The 27,623-nt window shown below is 39.6% G+C and overlaps 1 protein-coding gene across 13 annotated transcripts in view; it reads left to right on the top strand.

Annotated features, from left to right (window-relative positions):
• The window catches only part of PALS1 (protein associated with LIN7 1, MAGUK p55 family member), an 87,505-nt gene that overhangs the window by 16,643 nt on the left and 43,239 nt on the right, over positions 1-27,623 (top strand). For 6 of the 13 annotated variants that reach the window (XM_084792860.1, XM_084792868.1, XM_084792866.1 and 3 more), the window contains 2 exons: positions 22,286-22,378; positions 24,944-25,469. In XM_084792860.1, coding sequence (XP_084648986.1) covers positions 25,103-25,469 — 367 coding nt within the window. In that variant the 5' untranslated portion in view covers positions 22,286-22,378; positions 24,944-25,102. Of the gene's footprint in view, positions 1-22,285; positions 22,379-23,085; positions 23,172-24,943; positions 25,470-27,623 lie in introns of all 13 variants that reach the window. The other 7 variants (XM_084792872.1, XM_084792862.1, XM_084792863.1 and 4 more) reach the window with 3 other exon arrangements.

The raw sequence follows: 27,623 nt of genomic DNA, 5'->3' as shown, positions 1-27,623 counted from the left end.
TTGCCTTGATTGGCTCAAATGTCCACATGGAATTGGTTTATACGGAGTTCCTGACTATGCTCTCTGATGTTTACAGTAATCTGTCTAATGGTGCACATCTTAGAACCAATCTCCCTTGTCAAGTGAGGCACTTAAGTTTATAGTTTAAAAAGTAAAATAACATACATAAATTGCTCCAGGATATTTAAACGTTTTCTATATCAGTCATTAAATTTAAATTAAAGTTAAATTTAAAATTTTGTTCTTCAATTAATCCAGTAATATTTCAAGTGTTCAGCATCTACCTGTAGCTAGTAGCTGTAACAGTATAACTTTTAAAGTTTGGTTGTATCCCATTATATGGATTTTTTCTTTAATGTATTTATTGGCTTTTCTATTTGGATTCTTTATTTTTAATAGTTTATTCAATTTACTATTGGGGGAATATTATCTCCTGAAGTTACAATATTACAGTGGCTATCCTTATAGAAATACATTATATGTGAATAATTTCTAAAAGAATTAATAAAGTAATTTTATTTTTTGGTAGAAATTTCCCTTTAAAAATATTAAGTAGCATCAATAATACAGTCTATTTCTATGTATAGTTCCCATCACTGAACATTATTGGTCATATCCCAAAAATACAGAAACTATGGAAAAGTAAAACTTTTTATGTGTTTATATTACCTTTTTAAAAACTAATTTTTGAAAGTTTTTTTTACTTTTATTTACATATGTCATGTTGGTGTGAGTGTATGTCCTTGTGTATGGTGGTGACCCCCAAGGCCAGAAGGGGACACTGTATCCCCTAGCATTGGAGTTATCGGCATTGCTTGAGGGGATACTGGCAACCAAACTTGGATCCCATAGAAGAGCAAGAAGCACTCTGAACTGAAAAACACCCTGCTGGCCTCCCCTAACTTATTTTAAGTTAGCAGACAAAGTAATGGATTTCTTTATGGCATTTTCATCCACCCATGCCGGACTTGCTTTGTGTTCTTGCATCCTCCCACTCCTTCCCCCATCTTACGTGCCTCCTCTCTACTCACATCACCTCTTCCTTACACAGCTGGGGTGGAGAGGCTGCTCTCACTGTAAATGTTTCCACGGAATGAACAGCAAAAAGCCAAAGTGGCTGGAGGTGTAGGTCAGGGGGAGCTCCTGTGCAGCATATGCCAGGGAGTTCTTGGATGAGGCTGTGAGTTCATGTTGGAGGCAGAGAAGCAAAAGACTGTCTCTAGGATAGGACCTGTTTTGGTACCAAGTCAATCAAAGTCTCATAAAAATGTATTCTTTCTCAGGAAGCTTTTGGAGGACTCCTAGAGGAGAATATATGAAGAAGGAAAAGATAGGAGGAAATTTTCCAGGGTGAGGATAAAGAGTTAATGATGGCTTTAAGTGCCGCACTTACAGAAGATACTTCTATTAGAATCCATGCAGTGATGGCAAAGTCAAGCCAAAGAATAGAAGAAAATTTAATGACAGTTCATAAAGATGTAGTTCGCCATAAGGAAATTAATAAAGAACGGTGAAACACCCCAAATGTAGCCAACAACTGCAATCCTGTTAAAAATAGGTCTAAAGGAACAAAGGCAGTAGTTACTAGAATTTCCTACAGCTGTTACAGCAGACGCAGGACCATGTGATGAGAACTGTGGCCTGAGTGGATGCAGCCCTTGTATGACCACAGGAGGAAGCGGGGGAAGTAACAAACTTAACCAGTCTTTGCTTCTTTTAGTGGATAATTCTTCTTCTCCTCCTCCTCCTCCTCTTCTTCCTTCCTCTTCTTCTCCTTCTTCTTGTTTTTTGTTTGTTTGTTTGTTTGTTTTGGTTTTTGGTTTTTCGAGACAGGGTTTCTCTGTGTTGCTTTGGCTGTCCTAGACTCACTTTGTAGACCAGGCTGGCCTCAAACTAACAGCAATCCTCCTGCCTCTGCCTCCCGAGTGCTAGGATTAAAGGTGTGCACCACTACACCAGGGTTCTTTGGATAATTCTTACTGACCATGCTATGGAAGATTGGAGGGCAGCAAAACATAAGATTATGAAGTCAGCCTTCTAGAGCCTGGAGCAAATAGGAGAGTCACGAGAGGACCTGGGCTGGAAAAAAAAAATAGCCCCCAGAGTAAACCTTTAAAAGATACTCCTTCTGGGGCAGGAGAGACGGTTCAGTGGTTAAGAGCACTGGCTGTTCTTGCAGAGAACCTGGGTTTTGTTGCCAGCACCTACTTAGTGGCTCAGTGGATCTGAGGATCTGAGAACCTCTTTTGGCCTCCAGGCACCAGGCATGAACATGATATAAATACATACAGAGAAACACCCAGTCACACAAATAAAATGAATATAAAAATATTTAAAAAGAACTATTGTTAGAGAAGGTAAGGATACGTGAGTGATTTCACTGAGAAGGGAAATATAACTTGTAGGGAAAAAGGCTGTAATGTTAGAGAGCTTATTTTTTTTAGAGTAGTTGACCATCAGGTAATGTCACAAAAGGTGGCATGTATGTATACACGGAATGTATGTATAAGCCTTATTTCTGTACATGTTGCTAGAAATATAACAATTAATTCACAGTGAAACAATTGTAAGAGTAAAATGAGGTGAGACACTGAATTGTTCTTTTTGCCTTAAGTTTTCTGGAGTGTAGTGGCATGTATATACATATGTGCTATGGTTGTATGTCATATGATTGTACATACAACACAGAGCTTCAGATTAAAGCTCTAGTATGTAAAGTAATCGTATGAAATATTGCTGTCACCCTACTAGTATCACTTAACTACTGTCTTACTGTTGTCATTAAAGACATTGGAAGCAGGCTGGAGAGATGGCTCAGAGGTTAAGAATACTGACTGTTGTTCTTCCAGAGGTCCTGAGTTCAATTCCCAGCAACCACATGTGATCTAATGTCCTCTTCTGGCCTGCAGGTGTACATGCAGAGCGTTGTATACATAATAATAAATAAATGAAATATTTAAAAAAAAAAAAAAGACTTTGGAAGCTATCCCTCTTTGGCTATTAAATGTTTTGTGGCAGGTATGGCTTTCCTCTTCTGCCCTGTCCTAGTTACTTTCTAGTTTTCTGTGGAAGACCTGAAGGAAGGAAGGACTGGCTTATTTTTGGCTCATAGTTGAGGTTACAGTCCATGATCGTGGGAAAGTTGACAGCAGCAGATCCTTGAGGCCATTCATCTATAGTCAAGAAGCAGAAGAGTGAGTGTTTGTGCTCAGCCAGCTTCTCCCCAAGCCCAGGGAGAAGTATTCATTTCATTACTGAGTTTCCAATAGGAGCACACATGGTACTGCCCAGGATCTAGAAGAGCCAGCATAGAAGACTGGAGTTGATACAGGATTCTAGTCAGGAAAATAAAGTACTTAACCATATAAATAGGTAAGCAGGCAGGACAGGCTTTTTAAAAAAGCATTTATATTATAATTAGTATGCATGAAACGGTCAGAGAACAACTTGTGGGAGTTTACTCCTTCCACCATGTGGGTTCTAGGGTCAGGCTTGACGGTAAGTGCTTTGCCCCCAAGCCATCTGATGGCCCTCAGGTAAGACATGCTAAGGGCAAGGTAAGTAGTACAGAAAATAAGCTTTTAAACTTGGTTATAGGGGCTCTGAGGTGAAGAGAAGTTGCTCTTCCAGAGGACCCAGATTTAAGCCTCAGCAGCCACATAGTAGCTAGGAGCCATTTGTACCTCAGTTCTGGGGTATCTGACATCCTCTTCTAGACTCCATGGGCACCAGGCACACACTTAGTACACAAACATATATGCAGGCAGAAGAGTATTAAAGTAAATCTTTTTTTAAAGACTTGATTGTAATGGGGTGGTAGAAGTACATTTGTATACATGTATGAAAATGTCATAATGAAACCCATTATTTTATACAGTTCGTATGTACTGATATAAAAGGAGGAAATATTTGATCATTAAATCAACCATTACTAAGTCCGTCTGGGACTTGAGCTGTTAGCAGTAATGATAAGATTTTTGACAAGGATAAGAACAGGAATAGACATGGGACCCATAAATTTGCATGATCTCAGACAGCTGCCTTGATATTGTTAACCCTTTAATAACAAATAGTTCATAGCCAGGGGTGGTAACATACACCTTTGGTGTCTGTGCTCAGGAGGCAGAGACAGGAGGCTCTCTGAGCTGCAGGCCGGCTTGGCCTACAAGCATGCTCCAGCACACTTAGGGTTACAGAGACTCTTGTCAGGTGGGTGTGGGGTTGATATCCTTTCACTTCTCCCTTTTAAAAAATTGGTTTGATTGTTTTTAATTTTATCATTGTCATAAATAGTGTCCTGTTTGTGTTCTCTGTTTGTGAATTATACACAACTCTTTTCTTTGCTGGGAACTGGGGCCTGTATATGCTAGTCATTCATGCTACTATTGGCTATACCCTTAGCTACACTTTATTTCTCTTCATAAACAGTTTCTGTTTGTTGTAATACTAGTTTTACTTAAGCCCAGTGTAAGTAAAAATAGAAGACTGCCTTTTAAAAGGGGTTGTGGGGAATGGAGTTACTTTGATAAATACTTAACAGTCTGTCAATATTACTCTTAATTCATATCAATTTAGGAATATCTATACTTTGTTAATATTTTTATACCTCAAGGCTCTTTTACTTTGACCTGATATATCTGTCATCATCTTCCCAGAATATATAGTTGTAGTCTTGTCCTCAGGAGAGGGATATTAAAAAATAACCGTTTCTCCTTCTGACTTTTACTCATGTGGAACTGAGCATCACTGTTCATTACTTCAAAGGAAAATATATATTCGGAGGAAGAAGAATGGTTATAACTGAACCCCACAGGCATGACTTTGATAAATGGTAGTCTGTCCTTACATGAACTTAAAGTTTCAGGGTCTTTTCACTATTTGTTGGCAGTCCATATTGGTTTAGTTATATTTGTAAAGTTATGAATGAGAACATGGATAAGACTGTCTCCCACCCAAATATGTAGTTCTTTCAGCCAAAGGTACTCAGTCAAAAGATTGCTTATTGATACATAACACAGTATATGTATCTACCTTACTTTTATAGAACATATGCTAGTATCTCCAGTGATACCTGAAGAAGCTCAGTATAGAATCAAGTTCTATAAATACTGAGGTTTTTTTGTTACATACTAACATGCTTATGGTAAAGTTTAGTTCATAAATTAGGGACAGTAAGAAATTAATAATATCTAATAGTAAAATAAACCAATTATGGCAACATAAATTTGTAAAAATTCTGTGAATAGTCTTTTCTTCCTCTGATTTCACTACATTTTACTCACCCTTGTTCACAATGAAAACTGGAAAGCAGACTGGAACCCATAATGTACCCAAGGCAGACCATTGTAGTGCACATAGTATGAGCTCATCAGATATAAATTAGACATTAACTCCATGACAGAGCTTGAAGTATGACAATAAATATTCTAATTTCAAGGTAGAAGATATATGATGCCTCAGGCATATGTAGATTAAGTGCCTTAGCAGAGTAGGTTGTGGGAGAGAGCAGGTGAGTTTAAGGAGATTTCAAAAGGCACCTAGTGGAAGAGGAAAACTTAATAGATTGAAATTTAAATAGTAATTTTTTGTGTGGGTGTAAGAAATGATATGTTGGTGATTTGGAGGTAGAAAATTATAGAGATTACATGGGAAATATTAGTTTGATTTGGAAGCTAGAGGGCAGAAAAATAAAGTGGGGAAAGTATTTAAGATTAAGTCAAAAGAAGTCATAAAAGTGTCAGGCTAAGGAATTTCAAAGCTGTCCTACAGGATAATGAATAAAGTGCCCTGAAATCAAGCAGACTTGAGGCACAGACAAATTTTGCATGCACCTTGCTAAAGTAAGGTACACCATTCAACAAGGAGACTGCTGTGCGGTTTAAACAGATTGTGCATGCCATGCATTGAGCCCAGTGAACAAATGTTGCATAGTTAACCCTCTGTAAACAGTAGCTTTAAAAAGGAAAGAGGCAACAAAAATTTCCAAAGGAGCACTGTCATGGTAATAGGGAGTCTTTGAGAAAAGTTAATCTGGCAGCACTGTGAGAAATGTACAAAGAGTGAGACTGAGGTTGAGTTAGGGAGCTCAGAAAAACCCATGCAGGAGCCACTGGAGTGGCATGGGAAGAGAGGAACTGGGCTGTGTGTGAAATGTCATGGATGTAAAATTGATATAACTAGATAATATTTAGGGATATTGCAAGTATGGTTTTCTAGATGCTTAAATTTTACTACGGGAGAATAGGTAGTTATCGGACAGCTGGTCTGTTTTACTTTTAGCATATTTTTAGATTATGAGTTAATAGTTTATTATTAAAAAGTTTATATGATTAAGACAAGTGGCTTACCTTGACCAAGGTATGTTGAAATTGGAACATAACAGGATAGAAAGTAATGTTTTAAATGTAAGATCACTTGGAAACTGGTATATTGGCAGCTTAGTTTATTTTTCATGAGTAGTAGGGGAGGAAGTCACATCTCTACTCTCTACAGGACTGCATCTTTTAGCTCAGTTTTTAGGAACCTTGAGCAATAAATGTTACTGCAATTCAGTGATAAAATAAGGTGGTGATCCATTAACAAATACAGATGAAGCAATCACTTGAAGGAACGTTTTAATTTTCTCTGACCATATTTTAAAGGCTGCAGAGTAGTGTAATTGTGTGACTGCAAGGAACCATGTAGTCTGAATGGTAGTTGGCATCCTCCAGAAACCACTGTGTGTCCATGGGAATGTTCACCTGTTTGGATTTTCTGCCCTGTCACTTCTAGCTATGTGATTTAACTATTGAATGCCTGTATATTTGGAAAAAGAGGTGTCTAGCTTACCTGCATTTTATGGAATTTGTGGAAAAAAGACTAAAATGTACTTGCAGCGTGCTCTAGAAAACATTTTGGGCTAGCCAAGTGGCTTAGCAGGTAGACACTTGCTGCACAAACCTGCTAATCTGAATGCTGTTTCTGCAACACATGTAAGGGGAAAGGCAAGAAGCAACTCCACAGAGTTGTTTTCTGGCCTCCAATGGGCATGGTATGCACCCTCCCACACACACACACACACACAAATGATAATAAAAATTTTAAGCAATCTAAATGTAAGATGTGAATGTTTAAGTTACTTGGAAATAAGTCTTTTATAGTGCCTTATCCAACTATTAACAGTGTGCTAAAACTCCTACTTTTGGGGGGTTTTGTTTTGTTTTTGTTTTAGTAAACACACAGAAGGTGTATGGGCAGGGGGAGCCCTGGCCTTCAGTGGTTTGGACATCAATAAAAGGTATGAAGTAAAGTCCATCCAAATAAAAATGGGGTGGGGAGCAGAGGCACTGCTGCTCCTGAGGGCACAGGACACATGAGCTCAGCATGGGGAAGGCTACAGGCGAGAGGCCATTTTATAACATTTCTTTTATGATCATGGACACTTCTTTGCCCTTCAGTCACAGTGACAATGACATTGAACTAGGGGACCCCTCCAGTGCTCTTGAAGATCCGTAGTAAAGTCTATGTCTTGCAGCAGTGAGTCCTTCATCACAAAGGTTCTGGCCCCCAAGTATCTGCCTATTGATGAAAAATCTTGGCTGATCTCTGCCAGTTCTCATAGCCTATAGTGGCCGCATCATATAACAAGTCCTATTTGCCATGAAGTTTTGTGGTTTTTTTGTTTTTTTGTTTTTTTTGGCTGTCCTGGGCTCTCGTTGTAGACTAGGCCAGCCTCGAACTCACAGCGATCTGCCTGCCTCTGTCTCCCTGAGTACTCAGTTAACACTCTTTAAATTTGTTTTTGTTGTTGTTCTATTGTGGTTTGGTTGTTTGTTTGTTTGTTTGTTTGTTTTTGGCAGGGAGCAGGTGGAAAGAGTCTCTCATTATGTAGCTCTGGCTGTCCTGGAACTTGCTCTGTAGACCAGGCTGGCCTCAAAATAACTGAGATCCACCTGCCTCTGCCTCCAAAGTCCTGATATTAAGTAAATCACTACACTGGCTTCTTATTAAATTTTTTTAAAAAAAGTTTATTCTCAGGCTGGTACTGGGAGGAAAGAGCTTGGGGAAAAGAGTTTTAAAAGTAGAATTTATCTTCTCAATACTTAACCCATCGTCCTTCCTCAGGGATTGGGGAAGGGGAATGGCCTGACTCTTGAATTACATATTTTAAAGTTCTATATAATTCTCTCCAGTCTAATTACACTAGAGTTATATTTGACTCCCCATCTCAAAACCTTGGTAATAGTCATTCTTTAAATTTACCCTTCTCATTCTTCCTGCTGCTTTACTCTCCTATGTGTGAAGTATTAAAATTTGTCTTCATTGGCTACTCTACTTACAGTTTCCTCTACTCAGCTATAGTCACAGAATAGCTGTAGCTTCCTAAAAAGTAATTTTGTTCTTTTCTTGGCTATTAGTAGTCTCTTGGTGCTTACAGAAGAAAATTTCAACACTTTAACTTAGTATCAGAAGTAACTGTTTTTATCTTGTTCTTACATTTGCTGTGTTCGTTGTCTAGACTGTTTTATCCTCTAGGGCCTATATATTCTTGACTGGTAGCTTTATACCAATCAAGAAAGACAATGTTATGGGTCATTTAAAACTACATGCTTAAAAATCCATTTTTAGACAGCTTCAAGCTTTGTTCTAGTACAGATTTCAAAAGACTTTTTGGATACATTTAGTCTTTTATTATGTAGAAGTTGAAACTGATAATGGAACAGTTCAAGTAACCAGCCACTTGATACTTTTGATACTGTTTGGCTCTTAACTAATTCCTACCCTGAATGTAAGGTCTTAGATATCTCCAGAAGCCTTGAACTTTGCTGTGAACAGATAGAGAATTTCCCACTGATTAAAACAAAATACTTCTTTAAACTTAAATATATATAGTATATGTGGACCCTAATTATATGGTTTAGAAAAAAGGAAGTGTGGCGACTTGGCGGCACTTGCCCAGTGTGCACAAGGCTCTGGGTCTGCTCCTTAGCACTGGGGGAAAAAGAAAAATAATTGTGGCCCTTGGGTATTATTCCCTGCCCCAAGTTCTTTACAGTGCATGGCACTGCTGTAACAGAAGGATAACCAAATTTGTAAAGAATATAGTGAAGGATGATCTCATCGGTAACTCCATCCACCCCCTCCCAGAAGTAATTAGGATCAAAGCTAGGTTTTAGCATTAAATAAGCAAGAATATAGTGGCATAGTAGCTCATGCCTAGAATCCCATCCCAGACGCACAAGTACGCTTGGTAAGATTCTGTCTTTAAATATGCCCCCGCCCCCTACCCTGCTTCTTCCTCTATCCCCACTATCTCCCCAAGGCAGGAGAATTCCAAGCATCAGGTTAGTTTGGGTTACATAACAAGATCTTTTCTCAAAAAAAAAAAAAGAAAGAAAGAAAGAAGAAAATTCCTCCCCCCTCGCTTTCTCCCTCTCCCCCTCAAACAGAACGTTCTTTTAAGAAAATTCTGAGAACTCTGTCGCATATGCCTGTGGTCCCAGCACTTGGGGAGGCAGAGAAAGGCAGATCTTTGTGGTCGAGACCGGCCTGGTCTACAAAGCGAATCCAGGACAGCCAAGGCTACACAGAAAAACCCTATCTCTAAAACAAACAAAAACAAAAACGAGCTCTGATCACATTTATGAAAACTTTAAGTAGTTGTAAAAATGTCTTTTATTCACCTGTAGTAATTGTGTCTAGAGGCTTACTGCTGAATAAGTGCACACTTTCTAGTTCTTTCTGAGCTCTAGCTGGCTGCTTCAATTCAGCTGTTCCAGTTCAAACTCCTCTCCAAGCTGACTGATTCAAACTGGTTTCTTTCAGCTTCTGACTGAATTGCTCTGATTAGCTTCAAACTAACTCTAGCAATCTGTTCTAATTGTCTGGCTCCTTCTCATTCTCTGGCTCATTCTGTTTTCTAGTTTGTTCTCTCTTCAGCCTGTCTCTGTAAAACTCTCCAGGTAAAACTGCCTCCTCCTTTTCTCTCTGTGCTGCTCTCTTAAATTTCCTCTCTTCTCTCTTCTTGTGAGAGTTGGGCATATCCTATTCTGTCAGTTCTTTCTCAGATTTGTCACTTTTTCTGCCCCTCAATTAGACATCACTTTCAAACATGAGTGCTTCCTCCTACAAACTAACTTTACCTTCATTGTTTGTGATTAAAGGTGTGTGCTAAGGCTGAGTCTGCATTCTAGCTGGATCACACAGACCTAGGTCGTCTTTGGATGTGATCAGAGCAGCCATGTTGCTGGATGAAAATTGCTCTACAAATAGTCAAAATACTAAATTCCAAGAATTTTAATAATGAATAGAAGTTTTTCTCTCCGCATCAAATAAGACTAAATGCTTAAAATTGTAAGAATTAGAGGTTCTGCTTTGAATTAATACAAATTTGGTATGATTCCAGGCTCTTTTAGAGTCCTGTCCTAAGGCTGAGCATGGTGGTGTACCCCTTTAATCCTAGGACTTAGGAGGCAGATAGGGGGATCTCTGAGTTTGAAGTCAGCCTGGTCTGTATCTGAGTTCCAGGACAACCAGGAATACATGCAGAGACTCTGACTCAATCCCCCCTCCCCTCCCCAAGCTCTCCTAGCCCAGCAAGATGCCCAAAGGAAGGAAGACCAAGGGGAAGAAGGTGGCTCCAGCACCCACCATCATAAAGAAACAGGAGGCCAAAAAGGTGGTCAATCCTTTGAGAAAAGGCCCAAAACTTAGGCATTGAGCAGGCAGCTTCATTAAATGGCCCCACTGTGTCAGGCTGCAGGCCATCCTCCATAAGTGGCTCAAAGTCTCTCCTACCATTAACGAGTTCACCCCGGCCCTAGACTGGCAAACAGCTACCCAGTTGCTTAAGCTTGCCCACAAGTACAGTCCAGAGACAAAGCAGGAGAAAAAGCAAAGGCTACTAGACTGGGCTGAGAAGAAAGCTGCTGGCAAAGGGGACGACCCAACTAAAAGACCACTTGTCCTTCGAGCAGGGGTCAGTATAGTCACCACCTTGGTGGAGAACAAGAAGGCTCAGCTGGTGGTGATTGACCATGATGTAGATCCCATTGAGTTGATGGTTTTCCTACCTGCCTTGTGTTGAAAGATGGAGGTCCCTCACTGCACCATTAAGGGAAAGACCAGGCTGGGGCGGCTGGTTCACAGGAAGACTTGCACCACTGTTGCCTTCACACACGTTAACTCAGAAGACAAGGGTGCCATGGCTAAGCTGGTGGAAGCTATTTGGACCAATTACAGCAACAGATACAATGAGATACGACACCACTAGCAAGGCAGTGTCCTGGGTCCTAAATCTATGGCTCTCATTGCCAAGCTGGAAAAGGTGAAGGCTAAAGAACTCAGCACTAAACTGGGTTAAACATACACTACTTAGTTTTCTGCACATAAATATAATTACAAAATTAATACCCCCCCCCCAAAAAAACCAAACCTGACATAAGAGGCGATTTAACCTCTTCCTGTTTGTTTCCTCATTTTCAGCCTGAGTGTCACCTTGGGCTTTGGAAGGATCAAATGGAAAGAGTGTGGACAGCTTTGGCCCTAAGCATGGCCCATGGTGTTAAAGCCTGACTTTTCCTGTATTGGTGCCTCCATCAGTGCTTACACAAGCCATTTAAAGAGTTGCCCTGCTTTGTGCTCTGTAAAGTAAGGATTGCCTGTGAACTGTATACAAGGATTATAAAGGTTAGATACTATAATGAACATGAAACTGTATATATAGGAGTACATAGAGGCAAGGGGATCGCGTGAGCGTATTAGTTCAGGTCAGTCTGGGAAATAGTGAGAACTCTCCTAATAAAACAAGAGCTAATCAGCTTCAATCCTTTTTTTCCCCCTGCATCTTTTCTCTATTTTGTTTAAATAAAAGACAAAAGAGGATCTAGGAAAATTCAAGTCACTAGCCAAAGTTATACAAATAGTGACAGATTTAATTTTTTCAAATTAGATTTATTTATTTTATTTTAAATATAAGTATATAGCCTGCACATTTGTCACATGTGTTCTTGGTCCCTACAGAGGTCAGAAGAGGACATTGAATCCCTTGGTACTGGAGTTGCGGCTTGTGGGGAAGCAGCATGTTGGTGCTGGGACTCAAACAAGGTTTTCCAGAAGACCAACAAGTGCTCTTAACTGCTGAGCCATTTCTGTAGGCCTCTGACAGATTTTTAAAAAGAAAAGGTCCACACGGCAATAATCATTATCAGAGTAGATACAGAGCACAAAGAAATTAACACTATTGCTTAATAAATTGCTTTACCATGGATGTATATTAGGGTCTAAAGAAAATAAACACACTTTCAGGAATAATAGTCTTTGTGACCACCAGGGCCAACAGAGTGTCAAGTCTGCGTGATGCAAGAAGGAAATTCAACATGACTCAGTAGCTGGTGTTGGTTCAAATTTCTGGAGTCTGACCCCAGGCAGCTTATTTTAGACATATTTAAGCACAGCACAGATTTGAGGAAAGTTTCCTAATGAAAATGAACTCAGTCCTGTATATATAACAAAGCTTAAGACAAGATTGCATTGAAATGTTTTCAGGGGGTTGGAGGATGGCTCAGCTGTTAAGAGCACTGTTTGCTCTTCCAGAGGTTCTGAATTCAGATCCCCACAGCCACATGGTAGCTCACAACCATCAATACTAGAATCTGATGACCTCTTCTAGCATACAGATATACTTGCAGATACAGCACTCATATACATAAAATAAATAAATCTTTTTTAAAAAGGAAAAATTTCAGAGTACATATGGCCTCTTTGATAAAGATGGGTTTTATTGACTAAGGAACAATGCTGAAGATGAAACTCTAGGGCAAATGACTGGGATAAACTTAAAAGTCGGGATAACACAAAGGTCCCACCTCTGCTCTCTTTATAAAGTACATGTAACATCTCCCTTAAGGATGGGTTCTGTTGATTGAGAAACAGAACTCAATATAAAGATCTAGGACAGAAGAGTCTGGGGTAAACATAGAGTCTGGGGGAGTCAGGTGTGGCCTGGCTCTCCAGATAGCACAGGTCACCAGGCTATTAACCACACCCACTCCCAGCCTTCTGGGCGGTGAGCACGTTATACATCTCTTCCTCTGAAGAGACAACCCTGCATGTTAACATTCCTTATTATAAGCACAAGGACCTGATACCCTCTTCACCCATCAGTCGCTTGTAATTTGGATGGAAAGGCCAAACATAAAAGTGATAAATTATTTAGTGATTGGTCCAGCTAGGCATGGTGGCACATGTCTGGAATTTCAACACCAGGGAGACTGGGGCAGGAGTTTTAAATAACTTGAAGACCAACCTGGTGTGCATAACAAGACAGTCTTCAAAGCACAGCAAAGGGAGGCCTGAACAGGGAAAAGGCTAAAAACAGGCATAAACAAAGTAATTAGTGGCCATGGCTAACATTTATTGATATTTTCTCTGATGACCATTATACTATGTACTTTAAATATAGTTAATTCTTAAATAAAACTACAAATTTAAGTACTATTAATGTCCCAAGTGACTAGAGCACAGAGCTGTTTCAAAAAACAAGGTAGAGCAGTTGCCCAGCATGTGTGAGACCTGGGCTCAATTCCCTGCAATGCAAAAACAAAATATTTGAACCAAAGAGCACCTGAAATAAACATTAAACAATGGCTAAAAGCATGTGCCACCTTGCCCTGTTCTTGTTTTGTAAACAAATCAGCACACATTTACCTCTAAAAGCTTAAGAGGTAAAGAAGATGAAAGTAAATTTCTATACTTGGCCTTCCATTTTCTCAGCAATCCTTGCAGTCTTTTCTTGAACATTTTAGAAAACAATGCATTAGGTATGTGAGGATCTTTTTAGTCAGTCTCAGCATTTATAGATATTTGGAAACCAGTTCTGTAAAAATGCACTGATATACAAGTAAAAATACTGCACTTAGTGTTTAGCTAAGAAACCTGGCTATCTTAACACACTTTTTAATGTATCCGCTTACTGAATATTATTTGATATGTGACTGCGTCAATTTTGAGTTTACATTAGAGAATATTGGTTAATCCATTGTTTAACTGAGTTTCTCAACTTTGGCATTATTATTGACATTTTTAATTAGACAGTTTTTCTTTTAAGGTATTGTCCTGAATAGATGCCAGTAGCACTGTGTGTGTGTGTGTGTGTGTGTGTGTGTGTGTGTGTGTGTGTGTGTGTGTGTGGTGTGTGTGTTGAGACTGAGTCTCACTATGTAGCCCTGGCTGTCCTGGAACTTGCTCTATAAACCAGGCTTACCTGGAACTCACAGAGACCCATCTGCTTTTGCTTCCAAATACTGGAAATAAAGACATGCACAACCATAATCCAACTACTCTCTTACAGTCAAATCTGTGCCTGCATATCTCTAAATTTCCCTACAACGGTGGGTGGTAGGAGTCATAGTAACCACTGACTAAGAACTGGTATCCTTTGGCCGAGGAGATGGCCAGTGCTTGGAAGCATTGGCTGCTCTTCAGAGAACCTGGGTTTGATTCTCATTGCCCATGTGGCAGCTAACAATTACCTGCAACTCCACTTCAGGGCATCTGGTGCCCTCTTCTGGCTTCTTTGGGCACTGTGTGCAGGTGATAACACAGATGTACAGATAAAACACCCACACAGTTGGTTTTTTGTTTCGTTTTGTTTTTTTAATTTTAAGAGGAACTGGCATCCAACATTGCTTTGGATTCTAAACATAGGGTCATATTTTCTCCAGTTAACTTAACTCGTTTTACTTATATCCCTATTTATTTATTTATTTATTTATTTATTTATTTATTTTACTCTCACTTTATCGCTCTAGCTAAAACTTCAAATAATCTAATGGCCAGCTTCTTAATACTGTGGATTGCATCCCTATTTGAAGTTATGAATGTGAAGGTTCATGAAAATTTGGCTAAAGTAAGTAGTCTCAGAATGTGCAATGACCAACAATTAATTCAAAAGCAAATAATAAACAAGGTGTTCCTAGCAGGGCTGTCTTGTCCTTAGATGTGAACATACAGCATTGCATGCCAACATACTTCACAACATTAATAAATACTAGCTAAAGCACTTCAGCTCAGACTTGAGACTATTGCTTATAACAATTGTATGCCGCTTACTGTACATTACAAAGGCTTTGCTCTTGTAAGAATATAATAGTCTAACTATAGAAAACAAAGACCCTGATGTTTTCTTACTGCTATTCCTCAGCCTGTCTGTATATACAATAGATTAACATATCAAACATTTACTGGTAATAAATCATATGGAAATTTATTTTAAAATCTTGATTTTATATGTGTACATATATAATTTTACCATTGATAAAGACAAAGATTTGTTTGTTTATTTACTTATTTTGTTTTTTTGAGACAGAGTTTCTTTATGTAGCCTTGCCTGTCCTGGACTCACTTTGTAGACCAGGTTGGCCTCAAACTCACAGCGATCTGCCTGCCCCTGCCTCCTGAGTGAATTATTTATTTTTAATGTAAGGAATTTAGTCTTTTTAAAAGATTTAATTTTTGTGTATGATCAGTGTCTGAATATGTACGTGTGAGTGTATGTGCCTATGGAAGCCAGGGGTATCAGATCCCCTGGAGCTCAAGTTATGGGCAGTTGTAAGCCACCAGACTGGGTGCTGGGAATCCAACTCATGTACTCAGCAGAAACAGTAAGCATTCTTAACCAGGGTAGCCTGCAACTTGCTGACTCACGAGTTCCAAGAATGAGATCTTGGTTGAATATTCGATACTATATGACATAGAGCATGTTTAGCAGTTTTTAGAAATGATGAGTATTTTTACTTACTTTTTTTTTAGATTTTAAAATTGTTTATGTATGAGTATCAGCATGTATGTGATATGCACCACATGCATGCAGTATTTTGGCTTTATAGTCATTAATACTGAAAACGCCACTTTTACATAAACTCAGAGTACAGAGTGGTAGAAGTATATTTAGAGCCATTTTACAAATTGGAAATTGTATACTAATCTCAAACCAAAATGAATTAGATTGTTTGTTTTATTATTATTTTATTTGTGTGTGATGTGTGCTGGTACCTGTGAATGCCAGAAGAGGGCATCACATCCGTTGGATCTGGAGTTATGGGTGCTTGTGAGCTGCCTGATACCGATGCTATTAGCTGAACTCAGCCCTCTTCAAGGCCAGTTCCTGCTCTTAGCCACTGAGCTACCTCTCTAGCTCCTGGTAGGTGATTTCTTAGGAAGCTTAAGTTAGCAATTCAAACAGCAAGTTGTATTTTTAAATTTTTATTTTAAGCTTTATTTTTATTTTATGTGTTGTGGGTGTTTTGCCTGCATGTGTTTCTGTATTCTACATGCATGCATTCAAAAGAGGGGCTCTGTTCCCCTGGGACCAGAGTTGTGAGCTGCGTGTGGGTACTGGGGATAGAACCTGGATCCTCTGCAGGAGCAGCCAGTACTTGTAACTGCACAGCCTTCTCTCTAGCCCCAGTACCTACACGATACAATCCAGGGATGTTCTAACTTGATACTTACACTGAAGAATGATGGCAGGAAAATATTGTAGTTTTTTTTTTACCACATAATAAAATCATATGTTCATATAAAAGTAGAAAACTACTTATGTACAATTAAAAAAACGTTAATATCTTCTGGCATCCTGGACTGTGCCTGCTTGGACCCTAGTCACTACCATGCATTCATTGTGCTTTGTGTGTGTACCAGTGTCCAGTGCGCATGTGTGTAAAGGCTGGAAGACATCAGGTGTCCTGCTGTATTAGTGTGCAGTGCGCATGTGTGTAAAGGCTGGAGGACATCAGGTGTCCTGCTGTATTAGTGTGCAGTGCGCATGTGTGTGGAGGCTGGAGGCCATCAGGTGTCCTGCTGTATTAGTGTCCAGTGCGCATGTGTGTGGAGGCTGGAGGCCATCAGGTGTCCTGCTGTATTAGTGTGCAGTGCGCATGTGTGTGGAGGCTGGAGGCCATCAGGTGTCCTGCTGTATTAGTGTGCAGTGCGCATGTGTGTGGAGGCTGGAGGCCATCAGGTGTCCTGCTGTATTAGTGTGCAGTGCGCATGTGTGTGGAGGCTGGAGGCCATCAGGTGTCCTGCTGTATTAGTGTGCAGTGCGCATGTGTGTGGAGGCTGGAGGCCATCAGGTGTCCTGCTGTATTAGTGTCCAGTGCGCATGTGTGTGGAGGCTGGAGGCCATCAGGTGTCCTGCTGTATTAGTGTCCAGTGCGCATGTGTGTGGAGGCTGGAGGCCATCAGGTGTCCTGCTGTATTAGTGTGCAGTGCGCATGTGTGTGGAGGCTGGAGGCCATCAGGTGTCCTGCTGTATTAGTGTCCAGTGCGCATGTGTGTGGAGGCTGGAGGAGGCCATCAGGTGTCCTGCTGTATTAGTGTGCAGTGCGCATGTGTGTGGAGGCTGGAGGCCATCAGGTGTCCTGCTGTATTAGTGTGCAGTGCGCATGTGTGTGGAGGCTGGAGGAGGCCATCAGGTGTCCTGCTGTATTAGTGTCCAGTGCGCATGTGTGTGGAGGCTGGAGGCCATCAGGTGTCCTGCTGTATTAGTGTGCAGTGCGCATGTGTGTGGAGGCTGGAGGCCATCAGGTGTCCTGCTGTATTAGTGTGCAGTGCGCATGTGTGTGGAGGCTGCAGGAGGCCATCAGGTGTCCTGCTCCATCACACTCTGCCTGTATTCTTTTGAGCTGAGTTTTTCACTAAACCTGGAGCTTGGTTGATTTTTGTTTATTTGTTTGTTTCCAGCTAGCTGTCCAGGAAACTTCAGTGACCCTCCCCTGTTCCCCATCACTGGGGTTGCAAGCACGTGGAGCCATACCTAGCGTTTACGTTGGGGCTGAGATCTGAATTCAGGTCCTTATGCTTATGCAGCAAGTGCTCCTTCTGACCCACTGAGCCATCTCCTCCAGCCCTAGTTTGAGGTTTTATTTCTGTTACTCTTGAGTTTAAAAAAAAAAAAAAAGTATTTGAGCAAGCATCGATTGTGTATAGAGCAGCTTGTTGCTATTTCTCAGCTGAGCTGTGAGTATAGTTTAGCAACAGAGCATTCATACAGTTTATGCAAAGTGGTGTGCTTGAGCCATCACCAGAACACTAGTAGTAGAATTAGCAACAAATAAGCAAAGTAAAGCTAAGAACCAACCAGAGCACCTACACCTCCAGCACCAGCAGGGATTGTGTGGTCATAATAAAAACCGAAAACTTTAAAGATGCAAAGAAAAGCAATTAACAGAAGAAAATGGGAAATGAAAAGTAAAAGAAAGGTTGAATACTCAAAATGTGAAAAGGGAGAAGGCAGGAGAAAGAAGGTTGTAATTTCAGAAGGGCGGCAGGGAGAGTGAAAGGTGGAATGAATAAAAAAATTAAGAGATGATGAGAAAAAGTGACAAACCCAGAATAGTAAAAATGTGTATATATAATATACATATATGTGTGTACGTGTATATATAATACATGTGAAAAGGAAGAAGAGATGGATAAAAGAATTTTACTAAGAGAAAAAGTAACAATAAAACCCAGGATAATGAACATGTATGTGTATGTATATGTATAGATACACATTTAGTGAAAATATGAACCCATCTTCCTACCAGCAAAACTAAAGGGGAAGGAGAGGCAGGCTTTAACAAAAAGTGTATTGTCTCTGCCAGGCAAGCAGGAGTGCCTACTTCTTCCAGCTACCCTTTCAGTGTTTCTTTGACTATGAACTCCCTGGAAATGGCAAAAGCTGGCATGTTTTCCCCTTTGTCTGTGTGTGTGGCCCACCATTGGGTCAGGAGTGGTTAGCATCAGAGTGCTTGGAATGACTTTGAGTTTTTCTTGCTGGCAAGTACTAAATAGCACTGAACTCAAGTTCCCTTGGCTGTAAATATACTCTGAACAGATTAACTTGATTTATTCATTCCCAGGGCTGAGTTAACACCAGAGCTCTGCTGAAGGCCTGCATCTCAGGCCCCTTTGAAGTCTATACAGAGCATTCCTTCCTTCTGTCGCCTGCCTCACAGCATCGCCGTCTTCTTCCCATTCCAAGTTGCTGAGAAGCTGGACTGTGCCGTTTGCTGCTTATCTGCCATATGTTCTTTCAGTTCTCTGATAACACAGTTCCCTCACAATGAATTTTTCAAACACTTACTACCGTTTGCTTTAAATTATTAAATTTATAGTTGCATATACTTTGGAGGCACAAAGTAACCATTGTGATTATTGAACACAGAATGGAAATAATGAAGCTAAATAATATCACCTCAAATACTTAACATTTCCCTCTCCCCTTTTTGTGTGAATGATCGGGATCATCCATTATCACTAAGTTAAAGGTTTTATTATCTTAGCATACTTTATTGTTCACTGTATTCACCGTATTATTTAGTATACCTCAGAAAAAGTATTCCTCTCCTGTTCTTCCTGTCTGAGAGTCTGAGTGCTTAGACGTTGCCATTCCACTCCTCCTGTCTTCCAACTGCCATTCTTCTTAAATGTCTCTTTTTATTAATTTACATCTAAGTGAGGACTCGTGTTGTTTGTTTTTGTGCACAGCTTATGTCACTTAGCATAATATTTTTGATACCACATTTATAAAAATGGCAAAAAGTTTCTTTTTAAAAGCTGAATGGTATTGTATATGGGTTTTGTTTTCTCTGTTCATGTCTTTTTAACTGAACATATTGTGTGTGTGGTGCATGTGTCTGCTTGTTTGCCTGTATGTGGGGGCTGATGTGGAGACCAGAGCCTGATGGCAGTTGTCTTCTTCTGTTACTCCCCCCACCCCTTTTGGAGGTAGGGTCTCTGACTGAGCCTGGAGCTCATCCTTTGAACTAGACTGGATGGCCACTGAGCCCCTTCTCCGCACACTACCCCCACTCACCCGGCTGGAATACAGATGTACAAAGCAGTGTCTGGCCCTTACGTGGATGCTGAGGATTCGAACCCGTTCCTCATGCTTACAGAGCAGGCACTCTACCCACTCCGCCAGCTCACTAGTCCCTTAATTGTGGAGTTTGGGGTTTTGTTTTGTGTTTTGTTTTTATTTTTATTTTGTTTTGTTTTTAGTTCTCTAGTGTAGAGTTAGGCTCCTTACACATTTTAAATACTCATTTTTCTTGATGTATGGTGTGCACATGTTGTCTCTCCATCAGAGGGGGCAAACTGTCAGTTGTTTCATTTTGCTGTACCAACCTTTTTAGTTTGATAGTGCTTGTTTTTGTTGCCTGTGCTTTTGGGCCAATCCCTCAGATTATTGTGACTAAGTGTATAATTCCCTTCACCTGCCCCATGTTTAGTACTGGTGAATTTGAGTTTCTGGTCTTGATGTTTAAATCTCTAGCCATTTTCGGTTGCTCTTTGTGAATTATAAATGAACATTATTTTCTTCCTAGTGATTTTTGTCTGTGTTATTTTTATGTCAAGACAATTGTATGGCCTAGAATCATGAAGGAGTGTAAGGTACTTGTAAAGCTAAGTTTATGAGTTCAGATATAATATATAATTTCATCCAGGAATCTAAAAACTGCCAAGTCCTTCAACGTTTATCTCAGAAGAGATAGTTCTTCTAAATAATGCCATCATCTTACTGATATCCAACTGAGTGTCAAGAATCTTACTACTTTCTCTCCACAAAGGCAGAAGATTTCTATGGCTTTAAGATATGTGCTACCCTTAGTCCTCCCTGAGATCTATGTTGGATTTTTACTTTGAGCTTTTTGGGTTTTTTGTGAGCATATCTCTGTTTGTGGCTGAGGCTCACTGGGAACTCATAGCCCAGGCTGGCCTGACTCACAGGATCCTCTTTGCCGTAAATCTCACAGTCATGAGCTTTTGATCTTCCCCCTCATCGTCCAAGTGCTAGAGTTACAGATGTGTACCATGGTGCCCAGCTAAGTATTTTTTAATGGAATTTTGCTTCTACTCCTTATAAACTTAATCCATCATTGTGTGTCTTAACATAGTTTTAATGATGTACAAATAGCAATAACTTCTTTGGAATGCAGTTATGTGGATGATAAGTAAATGTCATCCTATCTGAAACCTAAACTATGTAGAACTTTAAAAATGACCTTACAAGACTTGCCAGTGTGTTCTACTTAAAAGCAAGCCCAGGCCGTTTGGACTTAACCTTTTAAGTTACTAGTGTGCTATTGAGCTAATTCTATTGAATTCAAATAACTTCAAACTTTTAAAGAGTATTTCTTTACCAAGGCTTCCTGGGCTGGAGAATTGGTTCAGTGGTTGAGAGCATGAAAAACTTAACTCATATCAGATGGCTCACAACTGTCTGTAACTCCAGATTCATGGATCTGATGCCTCTGGCCTCCACAGAAACTGGCACAAACACATTAAAACACACACACACACACACACACAGAGAGAGAGAGAGAGAGAGACAGAGACAGAGACAGAGACAGAGACAGACAGAGACAGACAGAGACAGACAGAGACAGAGACAGAGAAACACATAATTACAAATAATAAAAATAGAAAATATCAAAACAGCAGACATTTCTTTACTTGTATAATTTATGAACTAGTTCCCCAGCCAGGGTAGTGTGCCTGTAGTCCACACATTTAGGAACAGGGAGCAGGAAGCTCAGGAGTTAAAGTGGGCCTCAGTTACATATGGATTTTAGGCCAGCCTAGGCTACACGCAACCCTGTCTCAAAGCAAGGAAACAAAAGAATTGTTTCAGTTGGCTCTTGAAAACTGATTTTTGCTTAAAAGTGTGCCCTTTTTGCTGAATAATAATTTCTGTTATTTTTTTATGTAACTCAATTTTGACTTGTATTTAGTTTGGGATAATGGTTAGATCCTTCTGTGGGTTTTTGGGGGGCAGGGAGAAAGGGTGTGTGCATGTGTATGATATGTATATGTTTTAGGTTTAATACCGGGGGAGGGGGGGAGTAGTGAGATTTGTGCGTTGGTGTTTTGCCTGCACATATGTCTGTGTGAAGATGTTGGATCCCCTAGAACTAGAGCTAACAGGCAGTTATGAGCTGCCATGTGGGTGCGGGGAATTGAACCCGGGCCTTTGGGAGAACAGCCAGTCCTCTTAACTGCTGAGCCCTCTCTCTAGCCCCACCACTTAACATTTTCAGTAACGCTAATATATAACAACATTGATTTTAATTGATTCTGTTAGTGACTGGGATGATAGTATGCATTTATAACTTCAGAAAATACTAAATATCTGCAAAAAAGAATCTTATGTTGAATTAGCCTTTTCTTGTCACTTTTCTGCAAAACACTGCATACTTTTACACTTGGTTTGTTGCATACTTTTATGCTTAGTTAATTATTTTCTTTTTCTGTTTTGCAGAATAAGAAAGCTAACCTGAATATTGGGGGGGAAAAAACAAAGAAAGAAGAAAAAAAACAAGGATAGAAGACAAGGTTTCCCAATTTGCATAATGTAAGTTCTTTTTCATTATTCTTGGCCTGAGTCCTGTATTAGCTGACAAAGCTGTTTCTATGGAAACATAGTCCAGCCTCTTAAAATGTCAGAGGAATGCTGATGGTTTAATGAGACTTTCCAGCTGCTGGTCAAAGGGTGTTTATGGCTAGAAAAGAGAAGGCTAGATGAATGGGGTGGGGGTGGGGTGGGGTTACACTCTAGTTAGGCTGTGCACATGCTCGTGCGTGTGAGTCCTGCCTTTCCCATCTCCTCTACCTAAAAGTTAAGGTTACATAAGAAACTATTTGCTATAGTCTGTTTTGTTTCCTAGTTTGGATACAAGTGGTTGTTTTTTGGTATTGCGGTTTATATTCCTCCGCCTGTGTCAGTTGGTCATGTGATTACCATTGATCCGCCACAGACCCCTTCTGTATGGAGAGTTGGACTTCAAAGTGCAGCACGAAGAGCTTTACCCTTATGTTTTCCTTGTTTCTTATCATTCTGTTTTAATTGTCTGCATCCTCTCCAAACTTATGCTACTTTAAATTTAGTTGAATGGATATTTCTTGAACATTTTTTTTTCTATCACATGTATTATTCTAAGTCCTAGAGATGTAAAAATAAGACATAGCCTGTTTTCTAATACATTTGGAATCTAATGAGGAGAACCAGAAAAAAAATAATTACTTTATTTTTTTCTTTTTCTCACTAAACTGAACACTTAGGAGAGATAGCTAAAATAGAATGTTGAGTGGATTAATACTAGTTGCAGAAATCTTCTGAGAATAAAAGACTAGATCTACATAGACAGGTAAGATGATGAAGATGATTTGAGAATTATGACCCAGACATAATGATTTATACTTTTCTCTCATGATTTAGTATAGTGAATACACATTAACATAGGAAGCATAAGGATTGCTTAATTTAAATTTGATAGCTCTCACTTTTAATGGAAAAGAAGGCAATCTGTTGCTAAAGTAGATGCTTATATGTAAGTCACATGGCTATAAATAAAGAAGCATAAAGTTTGGGTAGAGGATAATCTGTCATTCTTGTAAAAATACAATTTTAGTCATTGGTACAATTTCTATCTATTTTTCTGATTGTGGACCTTAGTGCGTGTAGAGCCTCTATAGGTGTTTGTGGTATTCAGTAGCTTATCTTTTCTCCTGTTTCACTGCAATGACATTTAAAAGAAGATTGACTAGAAGATTAGGAATGCTTCTAAAAACCTGGGTTTTACCTAGTCAGCATTATACTCTAAGCACATTCACTGAAGCGATGCTCAACTGAAGGAGGTAGTAAGTTCATTATTGTAAATATTTTTAAAGCCTGGGCAGAAGAAGCTAATTAACTTTAATGTGTGGGTTTGCACACATAAACAGCCTGTGGATTTATGCCTAAGTGGCTTGATGAAAAGCTAGTGCCATTGAATAAAATATTTTTTTAGTTTAATTTATGTTGGAGAACTCTTATGATAGAGTCACATTAATACTAACAATACATATATTTACTTATCTTATAACGTGTATATATTATTATTTTTTTAAACTTAGGAAAATTTCTGTGAGTAAATTTCCCAAGTTAATCAGGTTCAGAGAGAAACTGATTATCTTTAAACAACAAGCTAGGAAATATGGTAGAGCCGAAATGAAAATCTTTTTTTTTTTTTTTTTTTTTTTTTTTTTTGGTCTGTATACTCCTATTGTTATATGTCTTTTGTTTTGGTTTGGTTTTTGGTTTTTTCAGACAGGGTTTCTCTGTGTAACTTTGGCTGTCGTGGACTTGCTATGTAGACCAGGCTGGCCTTGAACTCACAAAGAATCTACCTGCCTTTGCCTCCCCAAGCACTAGGATTAAAGGCGTGTACCACCACACTCAGCTCTTTGGGTGTTTTGTTTGTTTCTTTGTTTTAATGGTACAGAAACTACCATTTTCTCTAAATGAATCCTTATAAAGTTCATCATAATTTTCTTTATAAATATCACCACTTACAAAGACTGATATTTTACGTAGTACTTTTCTAACTTGTGTATATTTGTCTTTAGATAGCTTTGCTGATAAACTTGGTTGTTCTTTAGGCATCATCTTCATTACAAAACCCACTAAAAGTTAGTTTTACCAAAAACTGTCTTTTGTATTTTACGTTAGTCATCAACATGGCTTGTGCTGTGCACCAATTATAATCAGTCGTGCACACAGTTAACTAACACTGTGTGTATTCATTAAGCATAAAGTTGAGATGTTTATGGAGTGACTGTTGAAATATCTTTTTATCCACAAAGTACCTATTCTCTACGAAATTAATAGCCAACCATTTTACTTTCTCATTTTGCTGAACTTTTCAGTGTATCTATTTTCTTAGGTGTAAAATTGAGTAGTGTGCTTCATATACTTGAGAGGCAACTTTTTAAAAAGTACTTCCTGCTCTCAACACTGTCTATAAAATGTAGGAAGTGGTCTTATTCTACATTACCAACTATATTAAGTATTCTATTGTATAGATATTAGAAATGGGCTGTGTAAAGCTTGTTTTTATATTATAATTCTTACACTTTTCCCCCCATCTTTCCCCCTTAGATTTCCCTCGTGGATACATTCTCATAGCGTTATTATGTGATATGAGAAGTTACTTTTCTTTCTTTGAAGTAACATGGATTTTGTACTACAGAATCAAGAGAATTGGCTTTATAGGAAAATTTGATATATAAAAAGTGGTACAGGTTTTTATAGATAACCATGACAACATCATATATGAATGGGCATGTAACAGAGGAATCAGACAGCGGAATAAAAAATCTTGATCTTGCATCACCAGAGGAACACCAGAAGCACCGAGAGATGGCTGTTGACTGCCCGGGGGATCTGGGCACCAGAATGACGCCAGTGCGGAGAAGTGCACAGTTGGAGCGTATTCGACAGCAGCAGGAGGATATGAGACGTAGGCGTGAGGAAGAGGGGAAAAAGCAAGAACTTGACCTAAATTCTTCCATGAGACTTAAGAAACTAGCTCAAATTCCTCCAAAGACTGGAATAGATAACCCTATATTTGACACAGAAGAAGGAATTGTTTTAGAAAGCCCTCACTGTGCTGTGAAAATATTAGGTAAGTAAAACTAACACAGTATGTTTTGCTTTGGTTTAGGTATACCCTGACAAAAATGTGTAAGGAAGGGCCAGACTTAAGAGAGTATAAGTGATGGCAGGTTGAATTCAAGACTAAGATTAGTCATTTTTAGTCACATAAAACAAAAACATTGGTTTAATTATTGTCCTAGTTTGTTTTCTATTGCTGTGATAAATACCACGACTGAAAGTGTCTTGGGGAGAAACGGATTTATTTGGCTTGCACATCCAAGTCCCAGTTTGTTATTAAGGGAAGTCGGGGCAGGAACCCTGGAGAAAAGCTGCTTCCTGGTTTGCCCTTCATGACTTGTTGGCTCAGATTGCCTTTTAAAAAAAAAATAGCCCAGGGGTGGCTGTTGTATCACAGATGTTTTCTGGGTAGATGCAACACATGTCTAAGGAAACAGGACAGACCAAAGTAATGGTTCCACCAGTGTCCAAATTGGTGAGCCAGAGAGTTTTTTCCCTTGGGGTTACTAAAAGGGCTGTAAGTGAAAGGTCAGTTTAACAAGGAGCAAAGATAATGTTAAAGCAGCTGCAGCACCAAAAAGCCTATGCCAGTATGGTAGCGACTCCCCCAAACTACAAGCTTGACCTTCTCTGTGCAGCTGACAGCTTGACAGTCTGAATTTCTTTTTTTAGGCAGGTTAGTTGGCCAATGTCTCCCGTCTACCTCCAATAATTGTTTACTCCCTTTTATCACTGGGTAGGGTCCCTGAAAATCTTTTAAGTTCCTCTTCTCCCTAACATGTGTCATTTTGTTTACTTCCTGCGATTCATGATGCCCCCTTTTCTTCCTGGAGCAAACATTGAAGTTTGAAAGGACTGCTGCAGTTCTGAGGAGCATACTGCAGTGGGACAGACTGCATAGTTGGGCCCTTCACATCAGTCATTAATCAAGAAAATGCCCCAGACATGCCCACAGGCCAGTACGATGGAAGCATTTCCTCAATTTAGATTCCTCTCAGATGTGTCTAGGTTTAATGTCACATTAATAAAAAATACCAGCACAATTGACTCTTTGCCAACATGATACACAAATACTATTAAAATCACTACTAAACCATAACCTTTTTTTTCTTATTTGTTCTCAAGATAATCATGTTAATATTAATATCACAGTAGTTCCACAGTCGTTTAAAAATTCTTGCAATTTAAAAGCCCAAGTTCCTAAAAGCCCAAAGTCTCTTCACTGTGTACTCTTTTAAAACCAAAAACAAGATATATACTTCCTTATTTCAAGAGGAAAGAACCATTGAACAGTTACAGTCAAAGCAAAGCAAAACCCCAAGTCTAGTGGTGTAAATAGCTCAGTGTCCAATGTCCAGGACTCACTTATGATCTTCTGAGCACCAAAGGGCTTGGGCAGCTCAGCGTCTTAGCTCTGCCATCTGTAAAACACACATCTTATCTTATAGGCTCAAGCCAGCTCCACTCCACCCATACAGCTGCCCTTGGTAGTTATCCCATGGTATTGGCATCTCTCAATATTCTGGGGTCTCCACTGCAGTGGAGGCTACACATTCAACTGGTGGCTTCTTCTTGGCCTCTTCAGGGATTCCAATCCTGCTACGAGGTGCTAGGTCTCAGCTTCTCTCCATGACCTCTTGAATCCTGAAATTTTGTGCCAGCTTGAAATGCAGCCTTTGCCAGGACCACAGCTTCATTGTGTTCATCCTGAGGAAATAGTTGCCAGGAAATTGCACCTCAGTGTTGCTGGTCTCACAGCTGATTTTCAGTCTCAGCTAACTGGTCGATTGTCCTCTTACATCAGTCATTTCACTCCAGTGAGGCTGGTCTTCTTGGAATCACTGCTGATTCTTCAACCTCAGTAACCAGAAACTACAGATTCTTAATTTAGAAATATCACAGGATCATTCTGATAAAATCTTTGAGCAGCTCTCAAGCGTCCCTGTGCCTGCCAGGCCTCCATTGTCTTCATTTCCCTCAGCACTCTTCCAGACTGCCACAGAGCAGCCTGTTAGCTCTAAGCACTCAATGGCTTTTCAGCCGTAAATTCCAGTAACATGGTCAGGTCTGTAACAGTAATACCAAGTTCCTGGTACCATTCTGTGCTGATTTGCTTTCTATTGCTGAGATGAACAGAACTGATTTGGAGAGAAAATGATTTATT

Source organism: Acomys minous (genome assembly GCF_964271855.1).
Source record: "Acomys minous genome assembly, chromosome: 8".
Classification (NCBI taxonomy): Eukaryota; Metazoa; Chordata; class Mammalia; order Rodentia; family Muridae; genus Acomys; species Acomys minous.
The sequence above is the reverse complement of the archived record's forward strand: the minus strand, read 5'-3'. Positions and strand labels throughout refer to the sequence as shown.